This window comes from Solanum stenotomum, chromosome 2, assembly GCF_019186545.1.
Source record: "Solanum stenotomum isolate F172 chromosome 2, ASM1918654v1, whole genome shotgun sequence".
NCBI classification, from domain to species: Eukaryota; Viridiplantae; Streptophyta; class Magnoliopsida; order Solanales; family Solanaceae; genus Solanum; species Solanum stenotomum.
Genome location: NC_064283.1, coordinates 3,464,717 through 3,478,110, shown reverse-complemented (window position 1 = coordinate 3,478,110; position 13,394 = coordinate 3,464,717). Strand labels below are relative to the sequence as shown.

Genomic DNA, 13,394 nt, shown 5'->3' with positions numbered 1-13,394 from the left:
TGCTGATACAATATACATTGATACAACTCTTTCACACGATTTCAGCTGACACAATATGTAATGCAACTGATACAGTTGATACCCGCCTGTATAGTTCGTTTGCCTAAATACAATAACTGTAGCTACGATTCATAATTACGCTCTAAACGATAGCTATTTGGCATAGTGGGTTGGAAGAAGTAGTCCAAGTAGCTATCAGTTATTTTCTTGAAAACTCCTTGGTTGGCTTTTTTAATGTTGTCTTCACTTTAAAGATTAAAACCCCCTTAAAAAAAGTTAATAGAAGATAGAATGCCACTTTCATCCAAGAATTATACAAATAAAGAATTTTTTTTTACAAGTATTTAGTTCTCTCTAGATAAACCTTTTCACCTATAACACTCAAAGAATTTGATTGTTTTTTCTCCAAACATGGTGTTGTTCTCTCCTAACCAAGAAGTATCAACCAATCCTTCTAAGAGATGCAAATTCTTCTCTACAACTCTCAAGGATGCATTTGCTAATTGCCACATTTTTAAGGAAAGACATTCTAGTACTCAAAGTTTAGAGGAAGAGGATGTCATAGATGATTATGATGATGAAGAGGAAGTACTAATACTAATTTTATACTCAAGAGTTTCTTTTAAGATCAATGTATTTGCGATATATTCATGTTGTTGTGATTTTTATATACAGGTGTTTGTGTCAATAGTGATAAGTAAATACATGGAGTCGAAATGCAGGAAAAAAGCAGATATCACAAGTGAAAAGTTCAACTGGACATTATCTACAACAGCAGGGGATTTATTCATATCTGAAAAGCTAATGCAACAAAAAGAGGACAGTGCAGACGAAGAAGATAAGGAAGAGATGGAGGATTTCTTATCTGTTGGGACTCGTCTTTCCAGGTGCTCGAGTGCTATCAGCTACGAGGCATTTGCTACAGCTAAGACAACGTTTTCCAGGTCTTCAAGCTTGAACATGATTGAGTTTCAAGATATTCCGAGACGTTCTGTTATCAAGGAATTCTCTCACTGTGAAGGATGGCCATTTGGTTTAAGCCGTAAATTGTTGTTGCTTCCTCCTTTGCCAAAATCTCCAGCTGATTCTTGGTCATGGAGAAAGAGTGCTAGAATGATCAATATACACTAATTTCTGGCATTCAGAAGAATCAGAAGGAATTTTTTTTCCAGAAAAGAAAGGATGTTGATTTTCGTTTTTCATGTATTCACTATGTTTGTTGACAATGGTTGTAACCATTTTTATGCTTAGCATGCTTCAGAATCTGTGTTGAATGGTTCTTCCATGTCAATTTTTCTTCCATTTTTCGGCATGGATGCAGGTTCTTTGTTTCAGTAACACGAGGTATAACCATGAAGTAAACAAGCAACTATTAAAGTGCCTCAACCCCAAGCTAGTTGGGCTGGCTATATGAATCCTCATTGTTCATGTCACTTGAATTAAGCTTAGCGTAAATAAGCAAGCCAAGCTAATAATTCATTAACTATCCAGATAATTTGATGTAAAAAAGCACACGGCAATTGAAGAAACAGAGTAGAGCTAACTGAATATTCAAGAAAGTATTTCCTTGCACAAGTTTTTAGGATTATTATCATTTGCCTGTTGTAGTAATCACATGATCAAACTTGAGAATCAAGTACAACATAATGTATCATATTGGAGCAGCCTGTATTATCTAAAAAAAACAACAGTTTTCCAAGTGATTGAAGACAAAAACATGGTGGTTTTTCTGCCATGATTGAAGGCCTATGCTCTTTGCTCAACATAAGAACCAGCAAGTCCAGAAGTCCCAAGTACCGTAACCTGGATTCAGAAAAGCGGACAAAACAGTGAGAAAACAAATAATGGTAACAAGTTCATCCATCAAGATACCTGAGATTATTATTTTGAAAATGCAACAAAAATCTTCAGGAAACATTTTGTAAAATGAATTCTAAAACTACCTGCAGGATTAGAAAGTTGGTATACGTTTCTAGTATACAAATTAATGGATGAGAATATTGAGCACATGAACGTTTATATTAAAGGCACAATAAAAGAATCATGAAAAACTAGCCTATGTACTTAAGAAATCATAACTTAAAGAAAAGCTGAAATTCGCGCAATCAACTAGCTTCAATTAGATGTACCTTTCCCCATGCAGCATCGAGGCCACTGCATCGCATCTTTAAGTGTATCATCCTAGTCCCCAGCTCCATCTCAACTTTCTTCCTCAAATATTCCTCCTCTGGCCCAAAGGCACTCATGTATGCGTTGTAGCGTTGAAATATTGTATGCAGTGCATCAGAGAATTCTTTTGACAAAGGCTTCACATCCTGCCAGCAATATGAGTAATTTAAACAGCAAGAACTTGAGAAACTGTATGCCAACCCTTTATTTCATTTACTCAACTTACTTCACCACTTAAACCGATAGCATCATCGATATCCATTTTCAGAGATGTAAGAATCCCAGTGAACTCCTCAACTGCCTCAGCAGCACGGAAAACATTCGCCAAAGCTTCCTGGCCAGCCTTGTCGTCAGTAGTTTTGGACAGTGCATTCTTTGCATCATAGACGACAGGATCTGGGAGCTCATGCCAGCTTGCAGCCATCAAGTCTTTAAAAGCGCGTTTGACCTCCGAATCTTCTATCTTAGGCATGTGAGTTACATCCTCACTGAAAGAACGCATGCTTCCCATTGCCATTGTGAAAGGATGCTGACATTCTAAAGTTAAAAAATATCCATGTAATGTCAAATTCCTGATGCAAGATCATGAAATTAATATAAAGAATAGGAAACTACAAGCACTTCGCGGGGAAGGTGATTAAGAAGCTTCTCGTTTTGCAGATTCACCTCCTATAAAATATGCTTTGGGAAACCTAAGAAGTAATCATATAAAGCCTGTTTGCACTAACAATCCTAAATATGTCACAGTAACCATGAGTTTATAAATAACGCATTCGAGAATACAACTCCTACAGGTTCTTGAATCCAACTCCTTCACTGAACCACGTACCTGAACTCTTACATTTATTAAAACTCCAACTTTCACAGGACGACTTAGTTGGTAGTAATTGGACACCATAATATAAGTGTGCCAGCAAAAGTTTTGTTTGTTGGATGAGGATTATGGTCAGAAGTTTATTAGCTTAAGGAATCTAATGCCCCTCAAAAAAACAAAATTACACCTAATTTTATCATCACATATACGCAAACAGCACCCATGGTAGATAAGAATAACCTAATGATTCCACAATCAGAAATGACAAAGCAGAATTAGAAATACTAAAGAGAGCTGAAGGATGCATAAGCTAAAAAGTACAGTAACACTAAACCCTTGATAAATTAAGGCAGGAGAATTGAATATTCAAGTGAAGAAAAGAGAAATGAAGCTTCAAACCCCCTATATTTTGTCACAACTGTTGCCCAAAGAAAAGACCTATGTTTAAATCTCCCTGAGCTAACATATGATTCAGGTGTCTCAATCAATCAATCTCAAGCTACCTCGACTTGTATGCATGCTCTATTCGAATTTGGACCAATTTCATTTCAATACTAAATTCTTTCTCAAGTCAAATTAGGATTTCTTTAAAACAAGTTCACCAAATCTCCCACTTATCCAATACCATTCATGTACAACAACTACATACCCGGTATAGTACCGCGAAGTGGTGACTGAGGTGTATAGAGTGCACACAGACCTCACCCCTACGGCACTACCTCAGAACTAGAGAGAGCCCTCAGCGCAAGGAAAAACAGTCCAAAATACCATTCATGTGTATCATAAAAAAAAACCATTGATCCAATACCATCACAGTTTGCAGCTTTGGTACTTATATGATGGATTAATTGAAAATATCCAGACATTCACATGAAAAAATCCCACCAATATAAACATCATATTGAAAGCAGAATCACCGATTCAAAATCTTTCCATAAAAAACGGATACCCATTAACCAAATTGAGCTGAATAACATAATCCGATAACAAATTCTACAAGTATAAGCATATTTGAGAATGCCCAAATAAAAAAGGAAGACGATGTTAGTACCAGTAACAGTGTTCCTCGGAGAAGCTGAGAAAGACTGGGGTGAGAAATGGAGGTGGCGGAGAGACTGGTGGTTGACGGCGGAGGTTGTGGCGGCTGCGGTGGCGGAGAAGACCGTAGATCTGCGGCATATCGATCGATACAAAGATCGCATCAGCACCATTTTCTCCATTTCTCCGTTAACTTTCTGGTTTCTTCTTTGCTAAATGGGTCGTAGGTTTCCAGCAAAAATAGAAATTCTCCTTGTTATTATTATTATTTATTTTAATAAATTGTTAATAAATTACAAAAATTGATTATAATTAATTACACATATTATTGTTTATTGCGTAATTTTTTTGTAAAACACTTTTTCTTTCCTTCAAGTGCAATAATTAATTATACCTATTAAGTATCAGCAAAAAAAAGTGAAACTACTTTTGTTGGGACTCGTCTTGGGGTCGGGCTCTAGCAAAGTGCTTCGACACTCAAGTATGGGGCTTAGTTCTATAAGATTTTCATCTTAGACGTCTAATTGTATGTCCTAAGCACGCTCAATGTCCAACGTTCGGGGCTCGTCTAACAGATTTTACACAAATATGTGATAAATTCTTTAGTTAACATAGTTTATAGTTAACCCTCATAATTCTTGAATAAACAAATGATACTAAATAGTTTTAAAATTTATAGAAATAAGAAGATTGAGAGTAACTGAAATAACAAGTTGTAGTATCACATCATTACTATTTGGTAATATTGTGAATGCGATTATATATTCCGTAACATTTAAAAAAAATACATAGCAAAATTTTACTTTTTCGCTTATCATTGGTCTTTTTTTTTCCAATGTCTCAAAATTATCATATTTTGTTTAGCTATTTGAAAGTAATTTTATTTTTATTCAAGATGGAGTGATGTTTTATCATAATACTAGTAAGTTTTATTGATTATTTTCTTTTAAGAGGTAAGTTGTATAGTATGATAATAATATATTTTTAGAAACAATAATTCTTTTATTACTAGAAAGTTAAGACATTAGATTATTTATACTTGTATAATCATGTTATAAGTTTTATTTTCTATGAATTTTCTTAATCATATTTCTAATTATTGGTGTATTTTTATAATTTTATATTATTAGCATAAAAAATTAAAAAATTTTAAAACTTACTCAATAACAATCCTCATTTATAACAATAGCATATGATGCAATCAAACTATTTCAAGTGATATTTTCTTATTTATTCTCACTCTATAATGTTTTCATTGTTCACTGATTGCGACTTTTCTAATTCTGTGTAATCAAATATTCATTCCGATAATAACATTTTTGCGCTGAAATGGTCTAAATACTTTTTTTTAATCACAGCTATATTGATAGCTAACAAATGCCATCTTGTGTAATCATGTGGTACAGATAATTTTTCCATTAAAACAAAAAATTTATAATTAAGAGTGTACGTGTCTTTAAATGTGCACATTTTTTAAAAATTAAAATAGTTATCTAGTGAGTCGTCTAATGTACCCCAACAATCAATTGGTTTATGAAATCATTCCTTTGAAGTTAAGATATTGAATTAAAAAATAGAGATATTTATTCTCTGATGTCATTATCTCCGATCGTTGAGATTGAGAGGATGTTCTTTTAGACGGAGTCAAGATTTTTAAATTACGAAATTTTAAATTATAATTTACTTTATCTATTAAATTTTAAGAATAAATATATAGAATTTTGAATTAAAATCAAATAAGTTCTATCGAATTAATAATTTACACGGTTAATTTCACCCCTATTTTTGTGTGGGATGATGATTCATTATTGGTAGATAAATAAGAACAAAAAAAATAATGAATATTAAGCATGTCTACTTCAATCATACACCATTCCCTGTGATGAATAAATTATTTGATTGAGGAGGAAATTTTATTGGGAGTGTTACTCCCGAATAAGTTATGTGGTGTGCGATCCAAAAATAAACAATAGGGGAATAATTCAAAAGTAGTAGATGGATCCTACTTTTCTTTTTTAATTTCTTCTCTCGATGAATCTTTAGTTTAAAACTTTGATTAATTTAAATTTACATTAAGTATTTCCACTCGCAATCAAATGTTATTGACTAAAAATAACTTCATACACAAAATTCAAATGTCAAACTTCTAGTCATCACGCCAATAACGATGTTAGTATGGGCCCCATTTAATTAATATGTCATGGACACAAATCACACACAATGTAAAACCACCCATCAATGGTGTCTTTTGCTTTTGTATAGCACCACTCTTTTCTTCCTTCCTTCCCATTGTTTTTACCAAAAATCACTTTCCCCCAAAACAAAACAAAACAAAACAATGGACACATCCAACAATCTTGAAATTGTGCATGATGTTTTTCCATATGTACAAGTGTACAAAAATGGAACAATCAAAAGACTTGTAGGCACTGAATTCACACCAGCAACCTATGACTCTCAAACTGATGTTACATCCAAAGATGTTTTGATAGATCCAAAATCAGGCATTTCTGCCAGAATTTATCGACCTAATTCAGCAACAAAATCGAAAAAACTTCCTTTAGTAGTTTATTTTCATGGTGGAGCATTTTGTATATCCTCTATTGGTGATCCTAAGTACCATGATTCTCTTAATGTGTTTGTATCTTGTGCTAATGTTGTTCTTGTCTCAGTGGATTATAGATTAGCTCCAGAACATCCTCTTCCAACAGCTTATGATGATTCTTGGTTTGTTCTTCAATGGGTGGCTCAACATAAATCAAAACAGGGGAATGAAGTTTGGTTGAATGAGTTTGTTGACTTTGATACTGTTTTCTTGGCAGGGGACAGTGCAGGTAAGAGTTTATTTGGTTTTGTATAGGCCACTTATAATCGTTATTTTATTTTTACACATAAGAGATCTAAGAAAGGTTATTTTGGTCAAGAGATGTTAATTTCATGTACATCTCTGAATTTTATCTATTATAATAACAACAATAATAGCGAGGTCTGAGAAGAATGGTGTACGTATATACAAATCTTATTCCTACCTAGCTTGTAGAGATAAATATAATATTAAAGTTAAGTCATTTTTTTATGGTACAAAAAATAGGTTTGTTTATCGTGACAATGGGTATTGTAGTTCATTGACCATACGTGAAATAAAACTTTGTGCAGGTGCTAATATTTCACACTTCATGGCAATAAGAGCAGATGAAGGTTTAGGGATGAAGCTTACTGGGATGCTTATGATTAGTCCATATTTTTGGGGAGAAGAGCCAATTGGGATAGAGATTAAAGGTTCAGTGAGAAAATCAATGGTAGATAAATGGTGGGAATTTGTTTGTCCATCAAATAAAGGGAATAATGACCCTTTAATCAATCCTTTTGTTGATGAAGCACCAAATCTTGAAGAATTGGCGTGTGAAAGAGTTCTTGTTTGTGTAGCAGAATTGGATATACTGAGAGACAGAGGAATATTGTACTATGAATCTTTGATGAAGAGTCAGTGGAAAGGAAAAGTTGAAATCTTTGAAACTAAAGGGGAAGATCATGTTTTTCACATATTTAATCCTAATAGTGAAAAAGCACTTGATTTGGTCAAATCTTGGGCTACTTTTATTAATGAAAAGTGACTGTCTTGGTGTAGTCGATAAGGTTACTGTCATGTGATCAAGAGTTTTAGGTCTTTGAGAAGTTGGATGTTGCTTTAGGCTGTTGTTTTCATGACAAATTTGTATATACAGCAATAATAAATAAATTCCATCGCTTTCATCTTGCGTGTAGATTATACTCCGTGATTTTTAAGTTTGTTAATTCAAAAGGAATATATATAGATAAAATTATTTGTTCTTTCTGGTAGGCCTATTACCTATACATACATAAAGGTAGAAAAGTCCAAATGTGGAGGATTCTCTTTGATTTGTATATTTGTTTATAGGCAATTTGAGTAACTCAAAAAAGATACTATAAATCTTTTGTAATATTCAGAAATTTGTGACTAAAGACCTTGGTGAACATTTTAAAATCTGTGCTAGCGAAAGATAACAAATACCCAACGGAGTGACATGTACCTCCTTCCCACATCCACCCTTAGATAGTCTTGAAATTGAGAGGCACTGAATTAGGAAAATGGTTCAGTAAAGATGATAAAACACTATTATGTCCGAAGTCATCTTAAGATAACATAACCATATTGTATAACAGCTGCTATCACAGAGAAACAAAGTACTAGGTCTCATTTTCTTAGGAAAAAAACAGCAGAAAGAATTGTTCCTATTTCACTACTAAAAACACAACTTTTCCAGAGTTGGGAGAAATGAACTTCAGAAGACAACAGTGTCGAGCATGGTTCCCAATGTCTGGACAATGTTTGAAGACATCAAATTTGAGACATGTTCTTCAAGATGCTTCTTTGCATCTTGCCTTCCTACATTTGCAATAGCTAGCTTTTCTGGGGACAACTCATCCTCCTGCTGCACAGCTTTATTATACTTGACAGCAAGGTTTAACATCTCCTGCACAAGAGAATATTTGAAAACGTCACGCGGCATGTCAAGGACATTATTACTAGTTTTATGCTCTCTTTTCTCACGGGGAGAGGCAGAGATGAAAAACATATCAGCAAGCATATTCTGTGTACTTATAATCATCAAAAAAAGTTGGCACTTGATGTAACAATGCTGTTGTATTTAAATACCATGCAAACACATAGATTACCTGAACCGTCTGCTCATTGGTTTTGGAATGAGCATCAAAACGCTGGAGAGCAAGTCCATCTGTCCATTTCTTCTTGTGAAGATTCAGTAGCATCTTCTCTTCAAGTTCATTCTTTCTGTAGTTTATGGCTATTGAGTAGTAGTGTCTGTTCAAACCATGGATCAATGCCTGCAAGATGCATCTGTTAGAACCCGAAATAGAAATTGAAACTGAAAGTACTCCATCAACGAAGTTTGCGCAAAACACAATTGGACATAAAAGAAGTTGAAGATTGGTTACTGGAAACCAGGTTTAAATTGGAAAATATGAACTAACTAGACTTTCTAAAACTAGTGGAACTTTATTTTACTAAATAACTTGTGGAAGTCGTGTAGATGTTCCATTTAGAAGTATCATCACCAACAAACGGCTGAATACCAGGAAGTAAAATAGGAGGTTTCATTCATACACTGAGACTGGATGTGTGGGGGTGGGGAGGAGAGGGAGTAACATCTTTCAAAGACAATATAAAGATTAATAATGTCACTTACTTGAATAGATGGTTTGTTCAGATGTCCCAGATTTGATGTTGTCTGTCGTGGCTCTTGGCCAAGCATCATAGTTTGGGGATTGATCAAGCGAAAGGCATCAATTACCACCTTCCCTTTAACACTCTGAATAGGATCCACCACCACAGCCACTGCTCGTTGATTCAGTGCTTCAAAACTCTGCACAATAGAACATTCATTAGTTATTCGCTTACTTCACATGAAGACCATGTCAAATAACTGGCATACTTCACATGAAGACCATGTCAAATAGAACATTCACTAGGTATTGGCGCACTTCACATGAAGACCATGCCAAACACACCAAATCGACATTCTGATAGGCTCATGTGCTCATCTGCTTTTACCAAAATCCAATTGAACACTCGACTACTCAAGAGTGCAAAGCTGTATAAACTATTCACTCTATTTCTCACTATCCCCTTCTTTATCTGTTATCTATACGGGAGGAAGAGATGGGAGACATCTCTTTTGCCACAAGTTTTTATTTTCTTATCTTTCTAATTTTTGCTGCAAATAGATTTTTGTTTCAGTCCATTTCTATGATTCGCCAATGATAGTCGAGACAGAATGCTATCATGGTCTGTCCAGAGGATTTTGTCTCTCATAAAGAAAGTTCAACTTGTATCTTGCTAATCAGACTTCCTATTTATATCATAGAGAGCAGGATTATCATATGGAGATCCCAACAAATTACAGCTCTAGAATGCAAAAGTTAACCATACCAGTGTGGTCTCATTTATTTATTTATGGTGTGTGTGTAAGAATAACAACGTGATCTCATTCTCGTGAAAAGCTAAATTTCTCGTGAGAAGCAAAAAAAAGCTCCCTAGCAAAGTGGGGAGTGGAGACAGAAGACAACTGATAAGGGCAGCTTTCAACATCTTCTAATCACCTCTAACACACACTCTCTCTCCTTTTCAACCCTGAAGAAGTAATCAACCTCTCCCTCCCACCCTTCATCTCTCTATTCTGCCTTTTTTTTACCAAACACAGTACTAGGCACTACCCCATCTATAACTCTCTTTACCTGGATGGTATTGTGATCTTAACTTATTTGGTCATTGTACGAAACAACTACAAGTGTCTAACTATAAGGAAGAATGCATTTTAAAATTAAAAGAAACTGTTCCAATTCAGCACTTAATTCAAAGGATGAAAGCGCATAAGATCTTCATAAAGCACTTTCCAATACTTCTATACAGGCTCCAAGAACGTAACCCTTCTCATTATGAAAAATTATTGATCTACACCATTTCAAAAAGGTGGGATAACAAATAGTACAGCTTTGCATGGTATTACCATGCCACATTTCACCACCTTAGTCAAATTTCATATTACAAAAAATTCAATCTTGTCTTTCTTAATACCATCATTTTTATAAAGTTTTTTCTCAATTCCATATTAATCAGAGAAAATCATTTAACTCGGGATGATTGGATTAACTACAAAAGGACTCATACAGTATCGTGAACTATTCTTACTCAGTAGCTCATGATTCACATAGAACATTTCAAATGTCATTAGGAACCAGCTAACCATCGAAATGGAAAAGGACAAGAATAACCTGCTGAGTATTGATGTCAACACCAGAAAGCCAGCAGCCAAATCCAGGATGTGAGTGATACCAACCAACAACCATCTCAGGTCTGTAACATAAAAGTAAAGTGGCATTTTAGGGCACATCCTTGGTGTCAAAACACAAAGAAGATAAGTACAGAAGTTGATCAGGCAACATTACAACATAAAGGACAACCCAACCGTTAGAAATCAACAGTACTCCACAACTAGAAGATGAGAACAAGGAATAGGTTCATGAAATATCCAAATCTTCTACCTCATGTTGCAAGCCATCTAAACTGATTTAGTTTCCCATCATTTACCAGGTCTTCTAATTTCCGCGGACAACTCCTAGATTGTACATGATTAACCTTAATCTTCTTATCACTTACCTGCTAATTCGTCATGCCTAAATTCTTATAGGACATCCCCTCAACTTTGTGACGCCAGCAGTTTTGAAGGTGGATTCTAATAAAAGCTTTGAAGTTCAGTTTTAACAAAAGCTCAAGGAAACTTATTCCAATTTCCAAATAATCATCCCCTAGCCAAAATTGATTAAGATAGCAGCCTGACCACTACATTCTCAGCAAATACACCAGGATCTTTACCACAAAGCTTAAAGAGAACAATTCACAAATAAAGTTACCACTCTATCTCGAAGATCACATATAAAAGTTGGTTCTTATGTTGACAGAGACCTCAACAAATTATCTATCCAGACAAATATGAAGACCAAAAGATATTCTTGAAACAAACAAATAAGTCTCACACTTTAACGTAAACAGAAAAGATTCAGCTAGAAGTTTCATAATATCTTGTCTTGTATATATTTAGCTACTTTTACAGAAAAGAGCCATAACTATTCCGCGAACACTTGGGGGTTAAACTAAAGTCTACAAATGCAGTGACTCTGAAATTGTAAAACATAATGAAATGCAAACAAAGTTTTCTTTTCAAATCACAAGAATGTTGCAACATAGAAGAATACTATCTCACAAGTCACAACATTCCAAATTAGGTGCCAAACACTATCTTATTCCCATAATCCCATTTATGAAGGAAATAGTTCAAACAGCAGCCAGAAATTGAAACCTTCCATATCTAGTTTAACCTCATCAAAAGTTGAACAGAACGCATAAAAAGGATCAGTTCTCTAATTCGTAATCAAGCATCCCTTTTACAGTGTCATACCAATTGACATGAGAAATAAACACAAAGAAAATGCTCAAAACCCCCAAATTTACCCAAATTAATATACCTGGAAAACATGTTTCACTTGTCAATTTGTTAGGCAACTATAAACATATGATAAACCATAAGGAAAATAAATATTACCCAGCTAAAGGAAGAACCTTTAAACTACAACTAATCCTGTATGATACGAATAGCAAACAGTGATTACCTCCCAGTCTGCTTGAGCATGTCAAGCATATTGGTCTGAAAAACATGATCAACAGCTTCAACACTCACACCAGTACCACTCTGAGGCATTGCAAACACATCCACTACACGCACTGTATACTCATCGACGAAATCCCCTAACATCAATCCCATCACCTCCATAGGAACTCCAGCCCTCCCTGCACATTAACATCACAAAAAAACTCTAATTACACAACACCTACACACACAGAGAGAAACTAATCTAAAATTTAAACTCCCTAGGCTCGATAAAGCTACATCTCAATTTTAGAATTTCTTCACACATGTATACCTAAAAGCAATAACACGGATAAGTATATATATGCAGCTAGATCCGGATAACAAGTGTATAAAGAGCGAAGATAGTTGGGGAAAAAACCCTAAGTTACCGTGTTTAAGCATCTTTAGGAGGGCGAGAGACGAGATGTAGACTTGCTCAGAAGAGTCTAGAGTTGGAGAGTCCGGTGGCGGGTGTCCCAACGCACCGCCAGCTCCGGCGAACATCCGCTGCAATCTTTCCATTCCAGACATGCTCTCCGATTGGGTTTTGCTTTGCTTTTTGGATTTCTTTGAGAACAAGACTACTACGAGCGACTGTAAATTTCTTTGATCTGAGAGGAGAAGTTGGGAATTTAAATAGTGTAAAATAGTTATTGCACTGAGACCCCTATACTTTGTATAACTACACTAAATACCCTATAATATGACGCAATAAAGAATACACCCCTATATTTTAAAATCGGATACTTATACCATAGTTTTATAGAAATTCTACATTTATGCCCTTTATAGGTATATTCTTAACTAATTGTTCCAAAATATAATTTTCAAAAAGTACATTAATTATGATGAAAAAATACATTATAAAATGTTAGTCAAAGTTCTTATAGTTTGATTCTAAAAGAGAAAATTATGACAATTAAAAGTGGACAGAGAAAAATAAGAGTTTATACTTTAATTAGGACATTAATAGTTATTCATTTTTATTTGAATAAAAAATAAATAAACATATTCATCTTGATATTTGTTGTTTTAACAGAGCTATATTAATAATTTCAATTATTTAGTTGAGTAAATTTTATGTTTAGCAAACATAAAAATTATATTTGTATGATATAATTATAGTTTGCACAATTGCGCTCTAT

At 34.4% G+C, this 13,394-nt stretch overlaps 4 protein-coding genes across 4 annotated transcripts; 2 read left to right on the top strand and 2 right to left on the bottom strand.

Moving 5' to 3' along the window:
* Window positions 1-340: 340 nt before the first annotated feature.
* Window positions 341-1,277, top strand: LOC125855477 (uncharacterized). Its single transcript, XM_049535200.1, has 2 exons — window positions 341-588; window positions 676-1,277. The coding sequence occupies exons 1-2, from the start codon at window positions 412-414 to the stop codon at window positions 1,129-1,131; spliced, it is 633 nt and encodes a 210-aa protein (XP_049391157.1). The 5' UTR covers window positions 341-411; the 3' UTR covers window positions 1,132-1,277.
* Window positions 1,278-1,530: 253 nt separating this feature from the next.
* On the bottom strand, window positions 1,531-4,284 carry LOC125855475 (succinate dehydrogenase subunit 5, mitochondrial-like). Its single transcript, XM_049535198.1, has 4 exons — window positions 4,035-4,284; window positions 2,396-2,706; window positions 2,130-2,315; window positions 1,531-1,803 (listed from the first exon to the last, which is right to left on the bottom strand). The coding sequence occupies exons 1-4, from the start codon at window positions 4,201-4,203 to the stop codon at window positions 1,747-1,749; spliced, it is 723 nt and encodes a 240-aa protein (XP_049391155.1). The 5' UTR covers window positions 4,204-4,284; the 3' UTR covers window positions 1,531-1,746.
* Window positions 4,285-6,314: 2,030 nt separating this feature from the next.
* Window positions 6,315-7,676, top strand: LOC125855034 (probable carboxylesterase 2). The gene is made up of 2 exons (XM_049534676.1): window positions 6,315-6,855; window positions 7,178-7,676. The coding sequence occupies exons 1-2, from the start codon at window positions 6,360-6,362 to the stop codon at window positions 7,633-7,635; spliced, it is 954 nt and encodes a 317-aa protein (XP_049390633.1). The 5' UTR covers window positions 6,315-6,359; the 3' UTR covers window positions 7,636-7,676.
* Window positions 7,677-8,123: 447 nt separating this feature from the next.
* Window positions 8,124-12,860, bottom strand: LOC125857126 (26S proteasome non-ATPase regulatory subunit 14 homolog). Its single transcript, XM_049536801.1, has 6 exons — window positions 12,639-12,860; window positions 12,230-12,407; window positions 10,835-10,916; window positions 9,250-9,426; window positions 8,720-8,887; window positions 8,124-8,517 (listed from the first exon to the last, which is right to left on the bottom strand). The coding sequence occupies exons 1-6, from the start codon at window positions 12,778-12,780 to the stop codon at window positions 8,326-8,328; spliced, it is 939 nt and encodes a 312-aa protein (XP_049392758.1). The 5' UTR covers window positions 12,781-12,860; the 3' UTR covers window positions 8,124-8,325.
* Window positions 12,861-13,394: the final 534 nt, after the last annotated feature.

Bases quoted from the DNA above. Each gene is read 5' to 3' on its own strand.
- LOC125857126 (XM_049536801.1), bottom strand. From the start codon at position 12,780: ATGTCTGGAATGGAAAGATTGCAGCGGATGTTCGCCGGAGCTGGCGGT. The intron at 8,888-9,249 runs GTAAGTGACATT...TGCATCTTGCAG, and splicing joins TGAACAAACCATCTATTCAA to GCATTGATCCATGGTTTGAA. The intron at 8,518-8,719 runs GTAATCTATGTG...TCTCTTGTGCAG, and splicing joins CCAATGAGCAGACGGTTCAG to GAGATGTTAAACCTTGCTGT.
- LOC125855475 (XM_049535198.1), bottom strand. From the start codon at position 4,203: ATGGAGAAAATGGTGCTGATGCGATCTTTGTATCGATCGATATGCCGC. The intron at 2,316-2,395 runs GTAAGTTGAGTA...TATTGCTGGCAG, and splicing joins CTATCGGTTTAAGTGGTGAA to GATGTGAAGCCTTTGTCAAA. The intron at 1,804-2,129 runs GTACATCTAATT...TTCTGAATCCAG, and splicing joins TCGATGCTGCATGGGGAAAG to GTTACGGTACTTGGGACTTC.
- LOC125855034 (XM_049534676.1), top strand. From the start codon at position 6,360: ATGGACACATCCAACAATCTTGAAATTGTGCATGATGTTTTTCCATAT. The intron at 6,856-7,177 runs GTAAGAGTTTAT...AACTTTGTGCAG, and splicing joins CTTGGCAGGGGACAGTGCAG to GTGCTAATATTTCACACTTC.
- LOC125855477 (XM_049535200.1), top strand. From the start codon at position 412: ATGGTGTTGTTCTCTCCTAACCAAGAAGTATCAACCAATCCTTCTAAG. The intron at 589-675 runs GTACTAATACTA...TTTTATATACAG, and splicing joins ATTATGATGATGAAGAGGAA to GTGTTTGTGTCAATAGTGAT.